The 27,180-nt window shown below is 45.0% G+C and overlaps 1 protein-coding gene across 4 annotated transcripts; it reads right to left on the bottom strand.

The window, feature by feature from the left end:
- Nucleotides 1–188: 188 nt before the first annotated feature.
- Nucleotides 189–27,180, bottom strand: ttc3 (tetratricopeptide repeat domain 3). Of its 4 annotated transcripts, none has more exons than XM_077020050.1 (45): nt 27,025–27,180; nt 25,819–25,900; nt 25,657–25,699; nt 25,031–25,190; nt 24,342–24,420; nt 24,139–24,204; nt 23,876–24,005; nt 22,522–22,607; nt 22,172–22,266; nt 21,712–21,774; nt 21,521–21,575; nt 21,253–21,415; nt 21,022–21,070; nt 20,843–20,939; nt 19,675–19,714; nt 18,135–18,195; nt 17,408–17,498; nt 16,506–16,658; nt 15,523–15,603; nt 15,287–15,396; nt 14,876–15,122; nt 14,607–14,708; nt 14,421–14,513; nt 14,264–14,328; nt 13,969–14,087; nt 13,508–13,825; nt 12,161–12,433; nt 12,021–12,064; nt 11,754–11,810; nt 11,573–11,652; nt 11,324–11,479; nt 8,770–9,496; nt 8,587–8,664; nt 6,649–6,798; nt 6,414–6,553; nt 6,006–6,074; nt 5,561–5,657; nt 5,325–5,428; nt 4,410–4,494; nt 3,904–4,005; nt 2,888–3,177; nt 2,618–2,744; nt 2,074–2,199; nt 1,836–1,928; nt 189–814 (listed from the first exon to the last, which is right to left on the bottom strand). In XM_077020050.1, exons 1-45 carry the CDS (start codon nt 27,030–27,032, stop codon nt 683–685), a joined length of 5,586 nt encoding a protein of 1,861 aa, XP_076876165.1. In that variant the 5' UTR covers nt 27,033–27,180; the 3' UTR covers nt 189–682. The 4 variants fall into 4 exon arrangements, with proteins under 4 accessions (XP_076876165.1, XP_076876167.1, XP_076876166.1 ...); XM_077020052.1 differs by having other exon boundaries at nt 19,675–19,711; XM_077020051.1 differs by having other exon boundaries at nt 25,819–25,897; nt 27,025–27,144.

Raw genomic sequence — 27,180 nt, 5'->3', positions numbered from 1 at the left:
ACAGACAGAACTCCATCAGGCTTCTACAGATGTAGATCAAATGCTCAAGGCCTGTGGTGCGTCTCAGCCAAGCTCACATCCTTAAAGATCAACACAAATAGTCCAGTCCACTGTCTAAAGCTTCGGCCATAGCGAACAGCAAGTCAAACAACCCCCTAAATTGTTAGATTTAGACACAAGCAGACAAATCCAATTGAAACATTTAATACACCCATGTAGCCAAACAAAAGAAACTACAGATCCACACACACTGGATTACATTCATTGTATAAAATGCTGTTAAAGGAGCATCCAACAATCATCCAACTGTGGGAATCTTTGTTGAGTAAATAAAACAAACATTTTAAAATAAGATAAAAAAAAAGACAAATTGCAAGATGATCCCCATTCAGATATGTCAAAGAGACAAAGAAAACCAATAGATGAGAACGCTCCAGCAGCTCAGCTAACGAATGATTGGTTTTAATGAACATAGTCACATAGCTAAACCGAGGCCCAAGCCACTCTAACTGGTTATTAACAATGTGTATCATGTGTATGCATGCGTAAATGGTTCATAATTTGGTCCAAAAGCACTTGTATGACAGACAAATATATTTTCCATGTACGAAAGTGTAAGTGTGTGTGTGTATGTATGTGTGTGTGTGTGTATGTGGGCGCATATGAAGAGTGTGTTAGTGTTTTAAGAGAAGGATGCAGCAGGTGTGTGTCCTCTGCGGTTTCGTCCAGGCAACAGGGGGAAGTCCTCAGGTAGCAGGGCGTGCTCTCTGCAGGTGGGACACGTGCTCTGTTCCCTCAGCCAGGACTTGATACACTACACACACGAACACACCCATCAGCCCTTTATACACTACACACACGAACACACCCATCAGCCCTTTATACACTACACACACGAACACACCCATCAGCACTTTATACACTACACACACGAACACACCCATCAGCCCTTTATACACTACACACACAAACACACCCATCAGCCCTTTATACACTACACACACACAAACACACCCATCAGCCCTTTATACACTACACACATGAACACACCCATCAGCCCTTTATACGCTACACACACGAACACACCCATCAGCCCTTTATACACTACACACACACACAAACACACCCATCAGCCCTTTATACACTACACACACAAACACACCCATCAGCCCTTTATACACTACACACACGAACACACCCATCAGCCCTTTATACACTACACACACGAACACACCCATCAGCCCTTTATACACTACACACACGAACACACCCATCAGCCCTTTATACACTACACACACGAACACACCCATCAGCCCTTTATACACTACACACACGAACACACCCATCAGCCCTTTATACACTACACACACAAACACACCCATCAGCCCTTTATACACTACACACACAAACACACCCATCAGCCCTTTATACACTACACACACGAACACACCCATCAGCCCTTTATACACTACACACACAAACACACCCATCAGCCCTTTATACACTACACACACGAACACACCCATCAGCCCTTTATACACTACACACACGAACACACCCATCAGCCCTTTATACACTACACACACGAACACACCCATCAGCCCTTTATACACTACACACATGAACACACCCATCAGCACTCTGGACTCAAGAAACCCTAGTGATAGACCGAAGCTTAAGTCCTTCCATGACATCGCTGTGACCCACAACATCTAGATTCTCTTACACACAAAGCGTTGTAAACGCATTACAGAGAGAATGCAGCTTGAAATGAAGGCTAGCGACGCTAGACCTAGCGAAGGCGGCGTGTGTGGCGTGTGTAGGCGGGGTCTCACCTCTCTGTGGAAGCTATGGCGACACTCGAGCACACACAGGTCCTCAGGAGACATGTCCTCGTGGCAGATAATGCACGGGTCCTCCATATTCAACTACCAATGAAGAGGGGACAGGAAGTGACGTAGCCGTGGCGCTTCACGACCGGATGGTGTGTGTGTGTGTGTGTGTGTGTAAGTGAGAATGTGATCGATGTCACCTGCTGGTGTTGTGTCTACGTGAACGGTAAGGAAGTCTTACTGCTTTGGAGGAGCTGCGCTGTTGATTGGACACGTTCTTCCACGGGCGGGGCGGGGGCGTGGTGGTGCTCCTGCAGCAGTCGGGGGAGGGGCTGGGACTGGGGGTCCCGCTGCTCGTCACGCCCGTCTGCGTGTGAAGCAGCCATGGTTAACCCAACGCACAGTCAGACCACTTTGACCTTTGTTTTTGCACAGTGGCGACGCTGTGAACCGTGTTAGTGCAGCGATCTGGCAGTGTTTGTTCTCCGGCTACTGTGTAATACGACCAGGATGACTGGAGAACACCAAAAACTACATTATGATGTATTTGCATGAAATATTAGTATGAAATATGTAGTATGCTTTCAAGGCAAGGACAGAAATCTTACAACTGTTTGATTAAATGCCCAACAGATGTGAGGTTAAAGGGGAATGTGTTATATATTAGACTGTGTCAGTGATAGTAACAGACAGTTTTGTGTTATATATTAGACTGTGTCAGTGATAGTAACAGACAGTTTTGTGTTATATTTGGCGAGCAGAGATTTCGAGCGCTGTAGTCTCACATTCGTGTCCTCCTGGTGGTCGAGAATGAGCTGTGCGACTCTGTTGATCACGTCCTCGTATGTCAGCATGTTGAGACTGCCGGCGTTGGCGGTGCGAACCTCCTGAATGAACTTGGCTAGGACCGACCTGGACCCAACACACCAATTTAGCAGACGGGTGTTAAAAGTTACCAATTCAACCCAGAATGCAAATCCATTTGAACTCAAACTGAACCTGAACCGACGTGCAAGTGACAGAAAGTCCAGTCTGCGGATGGGCAGATGTCGTACCTGCTGTAGTGTGGGAACATGGAACGGAGGCGATCGACGATCTTCTCGAACACACTGAGGTGCTGGTGTGGAGTCTGGGAGGCGGGCCTTGGGGCGGAGTCCCCGTGGGGGAGGGCGGCAGGGGCAGGGACGGGAGGCGAGTGGGCGGCTCTCTGGGCAGGTAGGGACTGTGGTGCGGACAGGGGCGGGGCGGGGGGCATCCGCACCGCATACAGCGCGTGTGGTTGCCCATGGTGCACTGGGAGCTGCTGAGGAACCAGCTGCTGATTGGCCGGCAAGGGCAGCAAAGCCTGGAGAACAGAGCCAATCAAAAGGTTAAAATGATAGCTAGGACACGCCCCCTTTCACCGTCTGCCCCTGCACTGCGTGGAGCCGGACCGGTCAAGGCACGTAGAGGAGACAACAAGACTGACCCAAACCCTGAGGAGAGCCACCATCTGGCAGGCAGCACCAAAGATTCTCTCTGTTTTAAGAAAAGGTCCCCACCTCAGACACTATCACTTGAATTCTGAGGTGGTGTGAAGCATTGTGTAGACTGTGGAGAAGGTCATGGGGGCTCTTTATTCTAACTTCAAATGTCAGTGCTTTCACAGGCTTTTTAATAGTGACCTAGTATTAACGCAACATGTTTAACACAGTTACGTTAAGTATAAACACCTGTGAAGTTTTGCACGACTATTTGTATTTCAACCTCGTCTGCTTTATCCCATTCCAAATATGTCTTCTTTATACATTTTTATAAACTGCAAATGTTTTAAAAAGTTTTTAAATACTTTCTTAAAAAGGATTTAAAAACAAAGGTCACCATCACATCTGGACAATGTGTATGAGAAATCGAATCAGATTATTGCTAGAATGACATAATTCGCTATGGTCCAACAAGCACACAGTTCCACCTGAAGGTGTATTTTCAGACCAGTGTCCTTTACCCATTGCGGTGGTGCAGAAAGTTGGAAAGCATGAGGAGAACAGAAGCTGTGTTTGAACAGTGAGAGTGCGGTGAGCTGCAGGCTTACAGGAACAGGAGGTGGTGGTGGAGCACAGGGTACCGAGACGGTGGGCAGAGTCTCCAGGATGGTGCCCATCTTCACCAACTCAATCTGCTCATTATACTGCGCCTATACACAAGTAGATGAACGCATTTGACTTTTAATGCAACACACACACACACACACACACTTTCCAAAGTGCTGGTTATGTCTACACGCTAGTTTGTTTTTCTTGAAGTGAGTGAGCCCTTTGGCGGGTTTTGATTCGTCAGGTTTTCCTACATAAATCATGTCACATTAATAGACTCTGCACACACCAGACCAGGGCAGTATGTTGGATTTTGAATTGGGCTGAACTGAGCGAGCCCAATAGTTAGAAGGGGCGGCTAGGACAAGAGGGAATGGGCCCAGACAGAACGACATTTAATGGCAGGAAAAAGTCTACTAGCGTCTTTCTGTATCGTTGTTGTGGAAAAACTTACACCATGTCTCATACACCATACTCCCTCCCCCCCACCCTCCTCCACCCTCACCTCCGTCCTCGTGATCTTCTCCTCAGCGTCTTGCACACATGTTCTCCAGGCCTCGATGGTGGAGTTGAGGCCTGCTGACGGATGTCTGGAACCCAGAGGGCCCATGGAGGTCACACACAAAGTCGACACGCCAAATCGTCCTCAATCATCCACACCCCTCCAGCCATTTCACTTTTAGATCCTCACAACATCCCCGTACAACTCCAGGCCCGTTTCTGGAAGCGCGTTAAGTCTGGCCATACCGTTGGTGCATATTTACATATTACACTCCCTAAGTTTTGCTCGTTGGCCTCTTTAAGAGATATTCCATATCTATGATGTCTCATCATTACAGTTCATCTGATCTGTGTGCATAACCCTTCCTAGGATGCCCTGAATGACAAGGAGACACACCTCACTGACAAGACCTGCTCCTACAGGATATACTCATCCTATATTAACGGCTTATGTGTTTGTATATGTGCGAGTGTGTTTTCTGAACTTTTTCCTGAATCATGGACACCAGTCACTGCAGCTGTGTGAGAACTCATGTTAGAACTCGGATCCATGCTGTTGCGATATAAGCTTTGGGAACACTGATCCTGTTAAAAGCACGTAATCTTTATTTTATTCATTCAGTTATCCCATTTCCTTCCCGCCAATATAGTCATAATGCAAATTACCAACCACCAACTGGCTATCACCCAACTGCCAGCAACCAACATCAGGGGTAATGCCAACCCTCACAGCCCACACAGCACTCCTACCAACCCAAACACACATGACTGTGCTATCACGAGACCCAAACCAGCGCACCACCAACTCACAGGGCAAACACTTCTCTGTTGCGCCACTGGGGGGCGCAGGTCTTGGTTAACTATAACTTGCATGCTGCAGCAGCCGTCCTGAGCGTGTTGACCCGTGTGCGGTCTTTACCTGCTCGATAGCTCCATTATGTTCAGCAGAATGGCCTTCCCGTCCGACAAGCACTTCCTCAACCCACGCAGCCCTCGCTCCTGCCTGTTACGCAGCGTACACAGCTATGTGCACACACACACACACACACACACACACACACACACACACACACACACACACACACAAATGATCTCGGTACTTTCCAACAGGTATCACATCAGAACGGCATCCTGGGGGGGGTGGGGGGGCGTTACCTGTGCTGCTCGGGAGCGTCCGGCTGCTTTGGCACAACGCTCCCCGTATCTCCTGATCTCCTCCTCCAAAGTCATCTTCTCCGCCTCACACTGGTTACTGTGTGGATATACAGTCACAGCTGAGGCTGGCGAGCAGAGTGCGCACAGCTAGGCTCGGTACCGACCAGCACCGACCAGCTCGGGCTCATCCTACTCACCTCTCTAGATGAACACGCAGCATATGAAGCTGAGATGCCCATTTTTGAGTTTTAAAGTCCAAATTTACAAAACTTTGCCAAAAATGTCAACATATATGTATTTTTTTATCAAAAAGGAGAATATATATATATACACATTAGAAGCACAGATCTTCAGGAAGCTGAGAGTATTTTTTTTTATCTCATCTCATGACATATCAGACTTGGTCACAAGATGGCAGTGTACACCAGGGAGTAACAGTACTTGCCTAATTGCAAGGAAGCAGTCCAGCTCCCTCTGAAACTCCACGTTCCTCTCCTGGATTTGCTTAGACATCCTAGACAACGTTGAATCAGACAGATCTCAGTGGTAATACCGACTGTACATAGTTTCTGACAGAAACCGCTATCATAAAGATGGTTCATCAAGGTGAAGCTTGACAAATATTACTCCATACTAGTGCAAATTAAATAGTTATAAGCTGTGAAGGCTTTTGAGTGGCCTGTAAGGTGCAGCATCTGAGGCGATATTGTGGTCGATTCGGTTGTGGCACACCACAAATGACATGACTGCTTAAACAAACTCCAGACACAACCTAATTTCTTTGTGTTTGACACAGAACTGGTTAAAAATGTCACCATGACGGAACCTTTCCAGTCAAACCCGTTCTTCTCACCTCTCCTCCAGGTCTTGTAGCTCTTTGATCTCTCCCTTCAGGGCTTTGAGTGTCTCCTGGTTTTCTCTCTTCTCCTGCTGATCTTTACGTATCTCCTCCTCGAGCTTTTGTTGGAATAAACTCAACTCTTTGGTGGTGATCTGAACAGACATGAGCAGTATGTAACAATACGTTCAAAACATAGCTAGAACTTGTCTATAACATGGAGGGCCTCCCTGAGGACGAACTCTTATACCTCTACTTTCTGATGGTTCTCCTCCACTTCTGCCTCTAGTACAGAAATTCTAACTTTTCGTTCTGACTGGAGAGTTTCATATCTTTCCAGCATCTTCTGAATTTGTTTTTCAAATGTTATGTTGTTTTTTTCTTTCTGGGTCATATCTCCCTAAAAAAACAGAGTGTGATAATGTCATTCCATGGATTAGCTTTATATTTCCAACACTCAACAAAAAAACAGTGCTGAAGACAACTGAAAGACCACACACTGTATGAACACACACTCTACCTCCACCACCTCCTCCTGAACACACACTCCACCTCCACCACCTCCTCCTCATGAACACACACTCCACCTCCACCACCCCCTCCTCATGAACACACACTCTACCTCCACCACCACCTCCTCATGAACACACACTCCACCTCCACCACCTCATGAACACACACTCCACCTCCACCACCTCATGAACACACACTCTACCTCCACCTCCTCCTGAACACACACTCTACCTCCACCACCTCCTCCTCATGAACACACACTCTACCTCCACCACCTCATGAACACACACTCTACCTCCACCTCCTCCTCATGAACACACACTCTACCTCCACCACCTCACGAACACACACTCTACCTCCACCTCCTCCTCATGAACACACACTCTACCTCCACCACCTCCTCCTCATGAACACACACTCTACCTCCACCACCTCACGAACACACACTCTACCTCCACCTCCTCCTCATGAACACACACTCTACCTCCACCTCCTCCTCATGAACACACACTCCACCTCCACCTCCTCCTCATGAACACACACTCCACCTCCACCACCTCCTCCTGAACACACACTCTACCTCCACCTCCTCCTCCTCATGAACACACACTACCTCCACCACCTCCTGAACACACACTCTACCTCCACCACCTCCTCCTCATGAACACACACTCCACCTCCACCACCTCCTCCTCATGAACACACACTCCACCTCCACCACCTCCTCCTCATGCACACACACTCCACCTCCACCACCTCCTCATGAACACACACTCTACCTCCACCACCCCCTCCTCATGAACACACACTCTACCTCCACCACCTCCTCCTCATGAACACACACACACTACCTCCACCACCTCCTCCTCATGAACACACACACTCCACCTCCACCACCACCTCCTCATGAACACACACTCTACCTCCACCTCCTCATGAACACACACTCCACCTCCACCACCACCTCCTCATGAACACACACTCCACCTCCACCTCCTCATGAACACACACTCCACCTCCACCTCCTCATGAACACACACTCCACCTCCACCTCCTCATGAACACACACTCCACCTCCACCTCCTCATGAACACACACTCCACCTCCACCTCCTCATGAACACACACTCTACCTCCACCTCCTCCTCATGAACACACACTCTACCTCCACCTCCTCCTCATGAACACACACTCTACCTCCACCACCTCCTCCTCATGAACACACACTCCACCTCCACCACCTCCTCCTCATGAACACACACACTCTACCTCCACCACCACCTCCTCATGAACACACACTCCACCTCCACCACCCCCTCCTCATGAACACACACTCCACCTCCACCACCTCCTCATGAACACACACTCTACCTCCACCACCTCCTCCTCATGAACACACACACTCTACCTCCACCACCTCCTCCTCATGAACACACACTCCACCTCCACCATCTCCTCCTCATGAACACACACTCCGCCTCCACCACCTCCTCCTCATGAACACACACTCCACCTCCACCACCTCCTCATGAACACACACTCTACCTCCACCACCTCCTCCTCATGAACACACACACACACACTACCTCCACCACCTCCTCCTCATGAACACACACTGAGGCGGTGATTATGGAGGTAATGGAGACTGTAATGTGGGGATTACATGAAAAACTCACTTTATTCTTCTCAAACAGAAAATACGGTTCTGTATTAACAGCAACATCATGACTGCCGCCTGCGGTGTCCTCTCGAGTCTGCAAAGACAGAGAAAGGAGTCGTCCCACATCCATATGCTGACGGACATCAACACAAATTCGGACGCCACTTAAAATGTGAGAGTGGGCAAAATGGCGTCTTACCTGCACATGCACTGTAACACACTCGGGTGTAGCCTCTTTAAAAACAACGGGTGGACAAAGTTCACCTGCTCCTTGCTCACTGTAGGAATTAATATCATTATCTGGACTGGGGGACGGAGGGTTAAAGATGAAGTCTTTTAAGGAGCTACTGAGCAGGTAATCAGGACAATCAATGTCTTGTAACTCCGGTTTAGATGTTTCTCTCATATCCGTATCCGCATCTTCTGGTACAAACATACAATTAAAATGAGGAGCTATGTGCGAGCCGAAAGCATAAGGGTCAGGAAGAGTGGTAGAACTTTCTGGCGGAGAGTTCTGTGGATCACAGAATTCTGGGATGTCCTCATCATCCAGAACATCGCCGTCATAACACGCGTTACAGTCACTCAGATTCAAATGCTCAGACTGGGGAAGGAACTCTTTGGCCGCAGGATTTAGGTGAGAAGGTCCTCTAGGTTCGAAATCCCCACTGCCGTAAACATCAGAGGGAGGGTTGAAGAACATGGGTGTGCCATCCAGCACAGGGTGGTGCAGGGGCGCGTCATGTGAAATTAGGATGAGGTTATCCATCACGTAGAACCGGAGCGACTCGCTGAGGAACGGCTCCAGCCCGCCAGCCGCCGAGATCTTCCGCTGAGCCTCAGGGGGGAAGTTCTCGAGCTCCCCCACCAGCAGGGGGTCCGAGGCCTCCAGAGGCCCATGCTCCTCCAGAATTTGCTCAAAGTAACTGTGGGCAAAGCAGAAGGGCAAAGTTTGAGAGGGTGCCCAGAGAAAGAGGATTTTTGCTTGTTCGGGGTTTGCCTAGGGCTCAACTAAATTCCTTAACTCAAGGTCTTTTACAAACACTTTGTTTTTCGAGCTCCAGAAGAGCGGTCCAGCCCGTCACAGAGACGTGCCAGCACCCCTCCCCTTCCTGTCCATCAGCTCCCTGACACCAGTCCCACACCCCACCACGCAGCACTGACCACACCTCGCACACACCAGTCCCACACCCCGCCACGCAGCACTGACCACACCTCGCACACACCAGTCCCACACCCCGCCACGCAGCACTGACCACACCTCGCACACACCAGTCACACACCCCGCCACGCAGCACTGACCACACCTCGCACACACCAGTCACACACCCCGCCACGCAGCACTGACCACACCTCACACACACCAGTCCCACACCCCGCCACGCAGCACTGACCACACCTCGCACACACCAGTCCCACACCCCGCCACGCAGCACACTGACCCACACCTCGCACACACCAGTCCCACACCCCGCCACGCAGCACACTGACCCACACCTCGCACACACCAGTCCCACACCCCGCCACGCAGCACACTGACCCACACCTCGCACACACCTGTCCCACACCCCGCCACGCAGCACACTGACCCACACCTCGCACACACCAGTCCCACACCCCGCCACGCAGCACACTGACCCACACCTCGCACACACCAGTCCCACACCCCGCCACGCAGCACTGACCCACACCTCGCACACACCAGTCCCACACCCTGCCACGCAGCACTGACCACACCTCGCACACACCAGTCACACACCCCGCCACGCAGCACTGACCCACACCTCGCACACACCAGTCACACACCCCACCACGCAGCACTAACCCACACCTCGCACACACCAGTCACACACCCCGCCACGCAGCACACTGACCACACCTCGCACACACCAGTCACACACCCCGCCACGCAGCACACTGACCACACCTCGCACACACCAGTCCCACACCCCGCCACGCAGCACACTGACCCACACCTCGCACACACCAGTCCCACACCCCGCCACGCAGCACACTGACCCACACCTCGCACACACCAGTCCCACACCCCGCCACGCAGCACACTGACCCACACCTCGCACACACCAGTCCCACACCCCGCCACGCAGCACACTGACCCACACCTCGCACACACCAGTCCCACACCCCGCCACGCAGCACACTGACCCACACCTCGCACACACCAGTCCCACACCCCGCCACGCAGCACACTGACCCACACCTCGCACACACCAGTCCCACACCCCACCACGCAGCACTGACCACACCTCGCACACACCAGTCACACACCCCGCCACGCAGCACTGACCACACCTCGCACACACCAGTCCCACACCCCGCCACGCAGCACTGACCACACCTCGCACACACCAGTCCCACACCCCGCCACGCAGCACTGACCACACCTCGCACACACCAGTCCCACACCCCGCCACGCAGCACTGACCACACCTCGCACACACCAGTCACACACCCCGCCACGCAGCACTGACCCACACCTCCCTCTGCCTGTTCAATCAGTAAATATGTCTATTTAATGTCATCACTTTTTTGTTTTTTCAACAAAATTAATTGTATCCCAGTATAGATATTTCATGTCAAAATGATAAAATCACTTTGAAATATGGCACCTCAACCACTGTTTTTCCCCATTAACACAGCAGTAAAATCTTTGGTAGTCAGTATGTGTGTGTGCCATTATACTGTACACACAGTGTGTGTAGTTCCCAAAACAAGAGAATCTGAGCACTTACTCATATAAACTCTCTTTGGTCGGATCTGGGTTGTTGTCCAAACATCTCTTATAGTAGTTTAAATGTTCTGGAACGACATACTGCCCTTCAAATTCCGCCACCTGATCTCTGAGATGATCTGGAACACTAAAGGGATCACTGGCATCAAGTAGCATCCTGCGGAGAGGAGGATAGGCCACGTTTAACAAGTGCAGTTTGCTCTAAACTCTGTTATCATTGAAGAAAAGAAAGAGTGAATGGATCCCCTACAATGAATCCTCTTCAGAGAAAAAATCATCTTCCTCTTCATTCCTTACGAAATCACTTATACCGGACAAAATAATAATTGGCTGAAATGCACACAAACCGAATTCAGTATGACAATACACCATGTGAATTCAGTATTCAGTAATATCTAATATCATATGTGCTTATTTTTGTTGTCGCTCACCTTTTGTTCTTTTTGCTTCTTTTTTCGATTTTTGCTTTTAGACTTATTAACTGAACTCTGAAAAACAAATCAACATTTGGTGTGAAAAGGAACGCTTTAGTTGTCAGTCCAGCGTTACCCCTCGTAAGACAGTACTCACCAAGTTGTTACCCCTCGTAAGACAGTACTCACTAAGTTGTTACCCCTCGTAAGACAGTACTCACTAAGTTGTTACCCCTCGTAAGACAGTACTCACTAAGTTGTTACCCCTCGTAAGACAGTACTCACTAAGTTGTCAATCCCCGTCTTCTTAATCACTAAACATATTGCATCTGAAAGAGAGAGGGGAAGAAGACAATCAACTCAGACAGACAGCGGGCGATGCATGCTAGTGATGTTTACTGTCCTCCACGTGTCTTTAAGCCTACCCATTTCAAAGTATTCATCGAGGATGGCGAAGCAGACAGGATATCGCTCTCGGTTCTCCTCTAGAGTCCAGATGAAGAGACGTGTTTCTTGCAGAGGGGCCTGCTTTAGGTACTCAATTATGGTGAAGCCTGTGTTGTCAAACAGCTCTGGCATGGTGCCAAACTTCTCAATCAGGACATCCTGCAACGGGGGGAAGGCCAGCAGAGAAGATAGATCCAGCTCCTCCAGGTGATCCCCATGGTGGCAGATGAACGTCTCTGCAGCTTTCAGGCCTAACACAAAGTATTCAAATATAAAACCTTATGACTAGGAAATACTATGGGAAAGATTTGGGTAGTCAGTCCTGAATCAGAATAAACTAACAGCAGTTTCTACTGTATTTATGAGGCTCCAAAAGGAACTGGGGTATCTAACAAGTCATAACATAGATGGCATGAAACCAGTTTTTCTGGCCAAGACATGATGCATATATCTCGTATTTGAATGTCGCCCAGTATTGATACGGAGATTATATTTTTTCCATTAAAACCTCCGTGGAGCTGTAGATTAGTTAGAGGGAATTTATTATGAATTTATGAATGCTTTTAGTGGTAAATCTAAATAATATAAAAAACCAAAAACTTTGTCTACAATGTATTTAGTGAAATGATATGACTTTCTCATGAGGTTCTTGGTTCTTTAGCCTTTCTGCACCCTCACCTCAGAGTCCTGTAATTTCAACTATAGTTCATGTGCATTTTTTTCCTTTGAATTCTCGGTAAGCAAGTTGAATTCATTAATAGTGAGAAAACACTAGTTCAGGGCTATTCAACTGGCGGCCCGCGGGCCAGATCCGGCCCTTTAATGAATTTGTACTGGCCAACAACAATTTACGTTCGCCACCCCCCCCCCCCCCTCCCCCGTCAACAAATTACATTCATTTCAATTTTACATACACTATGGCAGTATTGGTATAGGTCTGAAAATTGTCTGGCCCACAGGTCAGAGCTCTCTGCCAAATCTGGCCCGCAGAAAAATATAGTTGAATAGCCCTGCACTAGTTGGACTATCCTGTGCTCTACTGTGAACTAGCCCAACTGTTATCACATGACCTGCCTAAACAAACCTGACTGCGATTACATGTGCTGCAAATAACAATTACATGTGTTGCTGCAAAGCTGTGCTGTCTCAGGATGGACTTGCTATGGTGTCTGATAGGTTTCCTTAAAAATGCCTTTAACATCCAAGCAAGCACTTGTTTCTGATACTGGCCCAATTCAGATACATGATGTCGGATCAGAGCCGTATCCACTGAATAATGCCAAAAACAGCCAACCAAAGGCAGCGTCTGCTGTCAGAAGCCTTACCAGCACCGTCGAGCTGCTGGACCCAGTCGTGGAGTTTGGGTTTGAGGTTTTGGCAGCTGCTGAGGATCTGAACAAAAACTCTGGCCCAGACCCGGTTCCGTCTCTCCAGCAGGACGTCCACCAGTTCCCACAGAGCCTGTGGCTCTGCCCGGCCGTTTAGTACGCTCACTTGACCCTTGACCTCGTCCAGCTCCATCCATGGCCTCAGACCCACCAGCATGCTAGAAATACTGTGCAGTTCATCTTTAAAAAGTTCTCTATTTTCATAAATTTGATGTAAAACACAGTCCCCATATACAATGCAATTCTTGGGTGATGCTGGAAAGGCAAGAAGAGAGAAAGCGTTTTGTCAGCCACCTCCTCATTTCCTGAAGCTTTGACTTTATGTCCACATAACTCCACGTTAACTAAACTCAGAATCTCATCGGTCAATTGGTTAACAGAATCTCATTGGTCAATACCTTTAGCCGTTTCTCTACTGTCTGCCTCCTCTACTGTAATGGTCTCGTCTTCATTCAAACTCGTGTCCGCTCTCCGCTGTTTCCGCCTCAGCTTCGCATCTTCTTTAGACTTTTTAAGACTGCAGAGGTTCAGTGAAGACGGAGCCACAAGAAGGGTTAGAGGTGCGCCGCCGCTCACCACGAGAACACCCCACGCAAGACCAGAGGAACACCACCTCCAGTTCCGCTTTACCTCCACAATGACACCACCACTGACCAGCCATTTTAAAGACAGTGTAACTCGAGCACAGCTCACCTTGTACATGTCTGTCTCACTTTCAACTTTCCAGGGGCTTTGCTTTTAAGAATAGGTGCTTCAAACTGAAAGGTAGTCAACGCAAAGGTCATTAAAAACAGGATGAAAATAATACAAACTGCTTTACGTTGCTGTGCAGCTGACCCTGGAAACCTACCTCACATTTAACAAGTCCAGTAGAGCCAAATATTACAATGTGACGGATTCTACCTGTACAGTCTGGAGTAAAACATGAACCATGAAGAAAATCCTGGGAGAAAAGCACAGAGGAAAAAATATATCAGCATTTTTTAAGTACTGACTCTTGTGTCCTGAGTGCTGAGTACAGAGTTCTGACTTTCACCTTATCGTTCTTATCGGAGAATGAAGCAGCTTTGTATTTTTTCCAGCAGCTGATGTGAAACTCCACCTTGCACCTCTGACAGCACGACATTCGAATGAAGCCCTGCAGGAACAAAACAAACGAAACTCTTATTTTACACATCCACAACCGTTAGCTCACAACAACTAATAAAGACTATTTGATCACATAAACGTGGTGCCTAGAAACAGCAGCCGGACGTGCCGCCATGCCCACTTGAGACGGCCGGAGGTCATGCAGTAAGTATGTACCTTAAAGTCCGGGTCTGTGAAATAGATCTGGACAGCATGACCCAAGCAATGCTGGTGCCGGCAAATCGCGTCTGGTTTAGGTGGAAATTTGCATATCTCCATATAGGTGTGCAGTAGATCTGTTAAATACTCAGGACGCGTCTCTTCAACTGTTACTTTAGTTGTGGGCCAGGTCAGCTTTCCACATGTGATCCGTCTCTGTACCATCAACAGGGCATTGGAAAAATGTTCTAGGGCTTTGGCAAATCTGAAAAGGAGGAGAATGCTTCATGAATAAGTGTAACACACACACACACACACACACACACACACACACACACACACACACACACACACACACACACACACACACACACACATATAGATTTAGTTAAGGAGGCAGCCATTCACAACAATGGCTCTGGCACTTACCTGTTTTCTTTCAGAGACACCTTGCCCATTCCATAAAGAACCAAAGACTGAAATTTTCTGTCCTCTGAAGAGCTTAATTTTTCGAACTGCCTCTGAGCTTCTCCCAATTCCTTTACAAAAACAAATCACAGAGGAACTGCAGAATACACTTACATTTCATTACTGAATTGTCACAAACACCAGTTACAGAGCAGACTGCAGTCTGAGGTCTGCATGATGTTGGAGCTCTTTGTTACCTCAGGCTGGCCAATCTCCATCAATGCTGTGGCATAACCGTAGACCAGCAAAGCCCTGTCCAGTTCAGATATGCCCAGAGCCTAACATGGACACAAAAAGGTCATGTTGTAGTGTGTTCAACAAATGACCTACTTTAGCCAAGATACCTGTACCAAAACAAGTAAACTAAAATCTATACGACAGAGCTATGTTCTATATTATTTTATTATATATATTTTTTGCTAATATTTTGTTATTAATTTTATTTCAAAAAGACAATTAACAAGACTTGCAATAGCATTTACCTTTATTTAAGATAAGCAATATTTTGCATTGCTATATAAACATTTGACTCGACAGACTGGTATCACCTGGACAGATTTAATGCCATTTCTTTCCAAATGACATCTATAGTTGTAAGGCAATTTATAAATCATTGTTGGTGACCCTCAAACTGAACACTCTGACATTTTGTTCATTCTTTTTATCCATGTGTCTGACCCTCAGTTACAATTTCTCTATTCCTTCTGTTCCCTATTTATCTTGTACTTTTCCATTACCCCTACATCCAGTCCACTGTACCTCCTATAAATGACTTATTATTCTTAGCCAATTGTTTTAATATATTATTTCTTCTGTATTTAACTAGATGTCTTTCTTATTAAATGCTAGAACTCTTTCCTGACACGCATGTGTTGCGAATCTGTTCTCCTGTCCAGCTACGGAAAGCTGAGAGCTGAACACATTCATACTGCTGTTTATGAACCCTGGAGGCTATGATCTACGTCTAGAGGTGATTTCAAAACCCAACAGTTGTAAAATAGTGTCATGCACAGCGTCATGTGAATTCAACATAGCTGATATCCTGAGATGAACTGATATTCTTAGCAGACTGAAGTTTTACATTGTGTTGTGCATCACAACATTGAGTTTTTTTTCTTTCTTTTATTTCTCTAATATAAATTGCTGTGTGTGTGTGTGTGTGTGTGTGGGCAGAGACGACCTTGGTGCCAGTAGATTCTAGAATGCGGAGGGCGAGAGCGAAGGCCTGTTGGGCATTTCGGCTGCGCTGGTCAGAGAGCGCCGTGTAGGCATCCAGAACGGCAGCACAGAACTGTTGCTTACTCCCCACTCCAACGCCACCGCCACTCTGGGGCTGCGGGAATGCCACACCGTGCCGTCATTATGCCCACAACAAACATTTCTAGATATGATTCTAGGAGGTTTTCACAATACAGATAATTCATCTGGCTTCCCACCACTCCCTTCCTTTACTTAACTAAGGCAGGGTAGCAGCAGCGCTGAACTAGTGCTGGGAGATAAACATCGAGATTAAAACAATCAGCCCTAGTGGGACTGTGTCAAAACAATAAATAATGTCGTCTTTTGTAGCCACTGGGGCAAAAGCAAAGACCATGATGGCTTACAGATGAACTCTTTACACATATTCCCACTTTTACAACATTTGAAAGATGCAAAATAATACATAAATAAATAATAGATTCTTTTACAGGTGTATCTAAATGTTCCAGGGCATTTGTAACTTATTTATTAACTTAGTTTTGTTCTTGATGGTACAAACATCCGAGATGTTTATTGCCCTGGTGATAGTAATCACAGCATTTCATTTCATTTACAGACAACTTTACAGAAAGGTACAACTTTCACTGCTTTGGTAAGGCAGGCAAAGCATTTTTTAGATAAATGTTTGGTATATACATGTATACAAGAGTATGAGGGCTTCAAAACAAAGCTCCAACTAACCACGTAGACACAATCTCTCAGGAAGCATTAGACATGGTGTATTTGGAAAACCAAGTACACCACCTTCAAATACTGAAAACATGAAACTTCAACTTAGATGTTTGCGAGACGACAGAGACGTTTCAGAGAGGCGCTACATACCTTCTCCTGTGCAGGTGGGTGTTTACTCTTCACAGACTGTTTTTCTGGAATGCTCGGTGCCACTTTCTTAATCCTGCGTCCTGCCATTTCACTACAGCGAGATCAACACCGGTCAACAAATTACATTCGTTGGTAGGCAGACAAGCGACAAACGTTTAAAAAACAAAAAAACAAAACAAAACTTGACCAATACTCAGTCAGAATGAAAAATTAATTTAAAAATACAAGATAAAACGCCTAAAGATTAATAAAAAATGTATTCTACACTCGACATATTAACTTTTCAGGAGGGAAAAGATTATATAAACCCGAGAGTCACAGACGTGCCGAAGACCAAACAGGAGGAAATAAAACTGAAACCACACAGACAGGTTTCACACAACAGTAAAAAGAGCATATCAGTACATACTAGCAAACTGAAGTAGCGTACTTTGAACAACGACTCAACATTGAAACAAAACTGAGAAAAGGGCAGTGAAGAAAAATCTCAAACACTCCTACATTATCTTCAGCTACAACCTACATAACGCCACTTGTGTACCTTTGCAGCAAAGTTCACTTCAGACTTTAGAAAGCAAAATTTCCAAAATTATTTACATTCCAACAAAACTTCACAAATTCATAGAAAACAACTGAGTTTTAACTGTAAAGCTTTGAAGTCATACACATAGGTAAGCCACATTAACACACACTTTAGGACTGTGTTTTAAAGTAACCATTAAACTACCTTCTCGTGTCTCTGGGGTTTTTCAAGTGGTCCTTAGTCTCTGCTCCGGCCCTGTGTTTCTCTGTAAAACAGTGTTCGTTCTGTCAGACATACCCAAGGACGATGTTCTTTTGCAGTGCTGTAAATCACAGAAACCATTCCCTTCCTGAGAGCTAAACTAAATCACTCAAGTTTTCATACGTCACCTGAGGTGAATAGTGTACACTTCCAGGAACATGAGTGCTAAACAAGGCACTACGACTGCTCTCGGCCACCAGTCACTCCGGTGCTGTAATGGCTTTAGGAAAAACTGCCCTCCTTCAGCGCTTCAACAAATAGGGAAGCTATCTGACTTTTTCTGGGAGGCAACAAATAAGCCACGTGACCTCCTCAGGGCTAATATCACCCATGTCTTCACACAGGTGAGCAGTGATCGGTTGCATGATTTACTGAGCCTCCCTGTCTGTCATCACATCTACAAAACGAAACGAAATGTTTACTTTGAGTGTAACTCGCCGTATCAACACTGCGGCTTCCTGTGATGCAAGCAAGATAGCATGTAATGCATATGATACTGTGGTGTTAATCCAGTGTGCATTCAAGGGTTGCACCAAATAACAACTCCAGCAAAGCCGGCTTTCGGAATCTTTAAGAAAAATCTGGCCCATATCCGGCTCCGAGCGGATTAGAAAAGATCGAATACGATGCATCCCTGGTTTATTCAGTAGGCAGTTAGGGCAAAAGACAGTTAGTACAGTAATTGCAGGAATTATTACAGGAATTAGTACAGGAATTACACCCATACCACGTTTCAACTACAAGTTTTTCAATCATCAGTTGAAGAAGTTGCTACAAAATATAGTCTATGATCTGAAGAAATCTGAATTAGCCTTTAAAGGACTAAAGGAGTATGCATCTGGCATTCTTTAATAACTTACTCATGAAATGTACTACAAAACATGGTGTCATTCATGTGAAGCACTACTGTTACATACTACTCCGTTTACATATTTTACCCAGTAGCACCGTCTAATGGTGAACTTACTACTTGCTAACCGTGAATGAGTTAATGAGATGTAATTCAGTTCTGCAAGGTGCATCTAAAACAAACTAACTCACTACAAGCGTTTATACAAGTGCTTTGTTGCTGGCCACAAGGAGACAGGAGTAGGCACTTAAGAGTACTCGCATATAGAACAGTTTTAAGAACGAGACTTTAGACTTTAAATCATGAAAATCTGAAACATTTTCACGAAGAATCAGAAGAAACTATAAGAACAAGTCACTACGTTGGCTGGTGGAGCTGTTTTAGTGCAGAGCCAGAGTCTGTGGAGTGACGGAGCGACTTCACATAACTGATCATACACATTTGATGTAGTGCAAAAACTGCATGAACATCACATTTTAAAATATATATTTATACACATTCATGTATGCACAAACAATCAAAATCCACTTTCTTACATATTCTTACTATTTGGAAACCCCAAAAACCTACAAGGAAACTATGAAGTAGGAAAGATATGAAAGATAATTTATGGAGCAGGCAATCCTGACTCACCTGCTGATTCTGACTCCTGCTTCCTGCCGTCTGATTCCTGCTGTAATGGGAACATAATTTGCATCTAGGATTAACATTGTCTAAAGACATTTCACATGGACCTTTTCTGATTTATCAGCTACATGAGGAAGTTCTTCATAAGTTGAAAATTCATGAACCAGGAACAAGAAATACTGAATTGAGATACTGAACTGAAATACTGTAATGTAGTAATAATAATATTAATAATCTTTATTTGTATAGCACCTTTCATACATACATGCAACTCAAAAGTGCTTTACAGAGTAAATTAAAAAGGAAACATTAAAAGAAAGCAAAGAACACAAAAAGAAAATGTTAAAAGAAATTAAATATAAAAAGGAAACAAACATAATAAAGTGACAAATTCTAAAATAATAGACAACATAATGTAATAAAAAGTAAATCTTAACTAAAAGCAGATCTAAACAGGAAGGTTTTGAGACTCTTCTTGGGCCATAGTGGCTAAAAGCACCCTCGCCAATCTTTAATCGGCTTTTAGGAATCACCAGTAGATTACTGTTTGAAGACCTGAGAGACCCGACTGGAACATATCTAACCATCATTTCACTGAGGTAAAGAGGAGCAAGACCATGAAGACATTTAAAAACCATCACTCGAACCTTATAATCTATTCTAAAACTGACAGGTAACCAGTGCAGTGAGTGGAGTGCAGGTGTAATATAGTCTCTCTTTCTCCTGTGGGTCAGGACCCTTGCAGCAGCATTCTGAACTCACTATAGGTGAGAAATAGAGCTCTTTGGAAGAGCATATAGGACAGTATTACAATAATCTAGCCTTAATGTGATAAATGCATGTATGTATGTGTAAACATTTACAAGAGAGTTTTTGGTTTTAATATGCATTAGTTAGAAACCTCATCTGGCTGTCGAGGAGAGCCCAAGCGTTTCACCTAACCTAACCCTATTCAGCTCAGAAATCATTCAGTATTTCAGGAAGTGTTTCAGAGTCAGGTAAAAGGCAAAAATGCTGGATTTGTGCTGTGTTAGTAAAAATCTGTGTACATAAAGGTATATAAGTAATACCTATATGAAGCTTACAACCTTTCACTTTCCTTTGTGAATAAACTCAAAAGCGGTTACACACAAGCGGTGTATTGTTGTCACTCTACGGGTGGGAGGGGTCTCACCGTGTTCTCAACAGGGCAGGTGTCAGGTGCTTCCTCTGGGGCTGTCTGTGGGTTAATATGCTGCGACAAAGTATCGATTCCACACGCTCCCTCAGGTCTAGGGGTCAGAAGTCAAACAATGAGCCCAAACTCTTTTGGATCCAAAATAAATCTCAAAGCGAAATGAAACGAACGAATACCTTTTACTGGATCCTTTTTTTGCCTCGGTTTTCTTCGATTTTCCTTCGGCTTAAAAGGGAAAAACCACACAAATCACACAGGTATACTGACATTACAGACAAAATGCTACTCAGGTAACACTGAGCTAACAGGATTCGTGATTACACAAGATGCAGCTTCTGGCCATGAATTCACACGCCACCTCATGAAGCTAGTGCGACTGTCGTGAGGAGTGTGGACTCCACCCTCACCTCTGCAGTCATTCAGCTCTGCTATAAAGCGTTGGTGCTGCTGCTGGAGGTCCCGCATGCCCTCTGGGTCAGCGCTACAGTATCTCTGAGCCGCCACATTGGCCTCCACCGCTTTATCTTTGGCTCCCAGGAAGAACAAGGCATCACAGAAGCGATAGTGGCCCTGGGACACGTGAAGGAAAATGAGAACTACAGAAATCAAGCAGACAGCCAGAGACAAAATGGCAGGTGTGGAGGGTGGTGTTGAACAACAGAAGAGGTGGTGTACCTTCGCCCAGTCTTGCTGCAGTATAATAGCTCTTTTACCGTCACCCATTGCTTTCCTGAGTACAATTCATAACAAAGACAAAATCACCACCTGTATCTTAGCAGCTCCAAATGAGGCAAACATCAACCTTTTTTTTTAAAGAGATTCTTTTTTAAATGATGTGAATTTGGAAATTATCGGATCCAACTTACAGGTATTTCTCACATCGGATGTAGGCAAGAGCTCGGTTCCCATAAAGAAAGTGGTTGTTAGTACTGAAACACAGAATACGTTCATATTTAACAAAAGGTTAATAATTAGTGACCAAATCAGTCAAAAAGACTTTCAGAGGTCCGAGACAGACAGAGGCCAGGGCTGCCCAGAGGTGTTCCCATTACAGCGAGCTGAAAGTGTCCTCAAGCTTTGACTCAAGGTGCCGTTGGCAAATTGTATTTGTAAATAAACTAACTTTTTTATATATATATAAAAATACAGTTTTTATATTTCATTTCAGTTTCATTAAATGTTCTGCAAATGTACAGTGTCTCAAGTTTGAGAAGTTTAATTGCAAATAAGTATGACTTCCCTTTATAGTTCTGTAGTCCACGATTACATCATTCCTACGACTAATAGAAGAGCCAATACTGCAGTCATATAATATTAAGGACGTACTGGTATTTAATTGCCTTTGTGTACCACTTCACAGCCAGATCATAGCTTTTCCTCTGGAACTGTTCATTCCCCTTGTTCTTCATTTCTTCACTTTTCTGAAAAAAACCAAACAAACCAGAAAACCCCCCAGTGAATTAAACAGAAAACACAACCATAAAACTCATGGTTCACAGTTAATGTCATTAATGTAACACTTTGTGGTCAGACTCCACTCCTCAGTGAAAGCTAAGCCTAAACATTTTCATTTAAATATTTGCTTAGGATTAGAAGAATACATTATTGCAAAACTCAGGAAATCCCTGTAATTCTTCTAAGCATGTGATGCCATTAAAGATGGTTTTGCTTCTGACCTGTAAACTCCATGGCTCTGGGTCCAATATCAGCTCCCTTATCATCTTCTTCTTGCTACAGGACATCACCTGGATGTAACGGGCATCTGCAGAGAGACAAAAGCTTCGTCTGTCAAACCTGCAAGTTACCCGTTTGTTTGGTAGCCCTGGGCAACACCGACACGTTTCAGAAGAGCTTATGAGGCAGCATCTCTGCCTGGTGGTGCATTCATTCAATTACATTACATCACGGAGTGGATGGAGCCAATTAGTGAGTTGGTGTTAGGCTGGACCTTTACCAAGCAGCTCAATGTAAATACTTGGTTAGCCAAAATCTACTGACATTATGTTACGCTACTTTATTGATCCCACGACTGGGTAATTCAGTTCCCCCGGGGCCACGGTGTAAAGCACTGAGATCCCAGACTGGCCACTGCATCAAGAGAGCACCGCCGTTCACAGATTGGGGGGAGAAACATTAGGAGGAGACAAAAAAATATGACCACAGATTATTCTCGCAACAGGACAACAGTCTGTGAGCACAGAAAAAAATTCCATAGCACACACAAGCATTGATAACACAGACAGTCAAGCAGAGAGAGGCGTGATTCATCTAGACAGGGGAGGGTGGAGCCAGAGGCCTGGCACATAGTTTTTGTGTCAAAGTTCACGGTGGAAGGCGAGAGCCATCTGACAGTCTCTGTGTGGGGGTAGGAGCAGGTAACCAGGACGACGACCTTCAGGGAGAATTTTGTTTGGGCGGCAATGTAGATAAACGAGAATGCAGAATTTAGCAAGGAGCCCGGCCTTGAGCACGTGAAACTGCTCTCAAGTCAGTGGTCCCCCAACTGATCCAAATTCGCATGTAGAGCAGTGAGACCCTCCATGATCAAATCCAAGCTTAACTGACAGTCACAGTCTGCATTTCGACAGCTCTACCCAACGCATCAAATTGATGTTCAAACTGACCCACTTTTATAATTTCCCAATACACAAGGGCAACGCATAATCCAAATCAGCAGAAACCCAGTGATCAAAGTTCCAAAGAGATACACGTCCTCAACATCTTCCGGGGAGAGAGGCGCAAGACACAATCCAGACCACGTCTCCCACGAGTCAAACACGTATTCAGATGAGAATGTTCCGTCCGTACATGTGGGTTCTCCCGCACCGTGACTCCTCGTGAAAAGAAAATAGTGCCAATTGCATTGAGAGACCACCTGATCAATTAGAAGGCCATGTGGGTGGAGTCTAATTCTCTTCTAAGAACATTTAAAACAGACTTTGTTCTGCCAACCACCCTGACAACATAATCTCACATAGACGCCACCCTGATGAGGGAACATCTAAGCCAACGGGCCTGAACTTTACTCACACTCGGAGAAGATGAAGCGCAGCAGATGGTAGCGCAGCTCTTTGCGACCAAGATCCAGGATTCTCCTGCTCAGGCCTGGAGGGCCACTCTCCTCAAGGTAACTCACTGCCTGAACAAGACAGTCCTCCTGCTGCAGACGCAGAGATGGAGAAACATATGGAGAATGGGCAGGGGTGATGAGAAGAATACCGCAGGTATTATATACACACACAGATTTATACACACACATACAGTACGTGTGTGTGTGTGTGTAGCAAATTTACCATTTTAAAAGAGACGCTTAATGAAATCAAATCCCTTGCTCTTCTCTCAGGATCTTTGTCTGTCAGCTATACAGGGAATCAAATATTTTAGTCACAGCTATAATGACAACAGTGTATGTACAGATGTGTGTTGGTGAGACTGTGGGCCACGTACACATAACATAAAGAGGTTTTCATGACATACTGAGGAATGTAATACGTACACATTTTTCCATAGTGTTAAGGATGACCTCGAGGATTTCAATTCTCGAGAGTCTTTTCAAACTCAAATCGTTTGAAACACTTGAGACAGACAGAAACACAAGAGAATGAGATGTAATTTACAATGTGCAGAGCGTCTTCTGTTTTTTGGCAATACCGTGCAAAACGTCAGACAACACTGTTCTAATTAAACCAAGACAACTCAGTGGCAATTCAGAGCCTTTTAAAAATAATTAGACTTAACGGTGTAATTGTGTGTTAACACTTTTATATTGGGTTTTATATCTGGTCGTTCCATTAAACTCTTTGGTTGGACAGTCGTGTTTGATTGCTCCTTTGTCCCTTGTACATTCTATGCCCATAAAAACTAGACCTTTCTAGTGTGCTACTTGATTAAACATTATTCCATATCTGTAAATTTCTTGCCCAGTGCAACTTCAGAAAAACGTATGTGTCTTCTACTCGCCCCTCCCATAGCACTCCAAAAAACCTCCAAGAACCAGTTCACATGGGCATCTTACTTTGACAGAATCACTGTTTAACGGAGAAGTGATGCACATTCACCAATTATCCGTTTAAACCTACATTTCAAGTTTTTTGCAAGTGACTAAAAATAGCTGACACACCCATGTGAATGGCTCTTCTGTTGCACCTTTGTGTTGCGTAAGCCAAGAACACATGACAAACTCACTTTGTGTCCAGGAAGCCCATGTCCACGGCCCAGGCAGTGGTGCTGTGATTTTCCTGCTGCCGGAACAGAATGTGCCACCAGAACACGGAGACGTGCAGCATGTGTCCAATAGTCCTCTTGACCTCGGGCTTCACCTTAGTCCACCGCTCGTACAGTACGTCTACATAACAGATAAACCAAACAAAAGAATACAAGGCTCATTACACGTACTCCACAATCACAAACACTCATTTAACCTACACCATCTCTCACACACACACCCATACCCCAACCACACACATATACCCCAACCACACACCCATACCCCAGAGAGAGAAAAGCTTGGACACACCTATCCTTTGTTCATTTGCATTTCATACAAAATTTATCATATTAAAAAAGAACATGTATTACAAATAAATATTAATTAATATTGACACATAATTAAATGAAATAATACATTTGTAAATATGTACACTGTTTGATTAAGTGGAATATCTTAAGGATATGAAAAACCTTCATTCAGTCAGGTGTGTCCAAAATCCTGATTGGTCCTACAATATTACACTGCTTCTAGTTTTATGCTAGACAATAACTCCATTGATATATTTAGATCATACAGAACAAAAAGAGTTGTAGGTTCTTACCAGGTGGTTCCATGTGAATGTATGGAAAGGTATTCTGGTAAATCTACAATGAAACAAGTATAGAGAACAGGAACACTTGGTTATTTCTAAAACACACAGGAAGCCAAACTCTGTGACACTCTATATGAGGATGGTAATAAAAGTTTGAATCTTTACACTTACGATTTTTGTCTTGTGTCGGACCACATGTGTCGCATCCTCGAGGTCGGAATCTTCAGACTCCAACATCGTGTACCCAAATCTACTACAATAACAGCAAATGGGAGATCATACACTGTCATGATGAAATACACCCTTGCCAGTAAACCAGTTGCGTTAGCTAGCTAACTGAAACATAACACTGTAGCCAGATCACTGACGTATTTCAGACTTACAGACTTAGGAAAGTTAGTGCTATATACATGCATAACTCGGTAACGTGCCAGGTAGCCACCCTGACCAACTCATTTTGTCTAATAAAAATGCCACGAACTAGATGGTTAACTAGCTTAGCTGGGAAGCTAGCATATGATCAGGTGATGTATGCGAAGGCTACGGCATAGCTAATATTAACATAATTAGCTAACTAACAAACTTTTTCCTTAATTGACCGTTTTGACCAATTATTGGGTCTCTCAATAAATAGCTAATGCTATTGTAGCTAGCCACACAGCTGCTGGTTACTATTAAAAATAAAGAATTCGTAGTTATTTTAGACACTGCCTACTACTTAGCTGAGTTAGATCAGTTAGCCAGATGAGTTAGATCAGTTAGCCGAGTTAATTGAGTTAGATCATTTGGTAGAGTAAGATCATTTGGTAGAGTAAGATCATTTGGTAGTTAGGTCAGTTAGTAGAGTTAGATCATTTAGTAGAGTTAGATCATTTAGTAGAGTTAGATCAGTTAGTTGAGTTAGATCAGTTAGTTGAGTTAGATCAGTTAGTTGAGTTAGATCAGTTAGTTGAGTTAGATCAGTTAGATCATTTAGTAGAGGTAGATCAGTTAGTAGAGTTAGATCAGTAGTTAGGGTTATGCAAATGCAGGAACACGATCCATTGAAACGACGGTCAGTAACATTAGCTAGCTAGCTACATGATGCCATTTTCCTTTCCAGAACTTTGAATTGTGGCTAAATACATCATAATTACATTTTTAATTAAACAAATCATACTGGTAATGACAGTTAAAATGAAATATGCAAACTCCACTAGTCACAATATGGTACCTACATATTACTCCGACTGCGAGAGGCTCGGCATAAAAGAGAATCACAAAAGCTACCCAACAAGTTCGTTCACACATATATATGTGTTAAGTCTGACGAAGTCCAAGACATCGTGCTCATCAAACTTGGTTCATCCTTATAAAATAAAGCAGACGTGTACGAACCTGTCCATATGGAGGTTAGAGGCCGAGCACTAGTTCCTCACACAGACCCGTGCACATCCACCATCGGACACGTCCAACTGAACAATAAACACGCGCGATCGCCCCCTGCCGTCCAGGCAGAAGACCACAACAAAGGGGCGTTTTTTTTTAATTAGT

This window comes from Brachyhypopomus gauderio, chromosome 10 (genome assembly GCF_052324685.1).
Source record: "Brachyhypopomus gauderio isolate BG-103 chromosome 10, BGAUD_0.2, whole genome shotgun sequence".
Taxonomy (NCBI): domain Eukaryota; kingdom Metazoa; phylum Chordata; class Actinopteri; order Gymnotiformes; family Hypopomidae; genus Brachyhypopomus; species Brachyhypopomus gauderio.
This window is presented reverse-complemented; position numbering and strand designations above follow the sequence as displayed.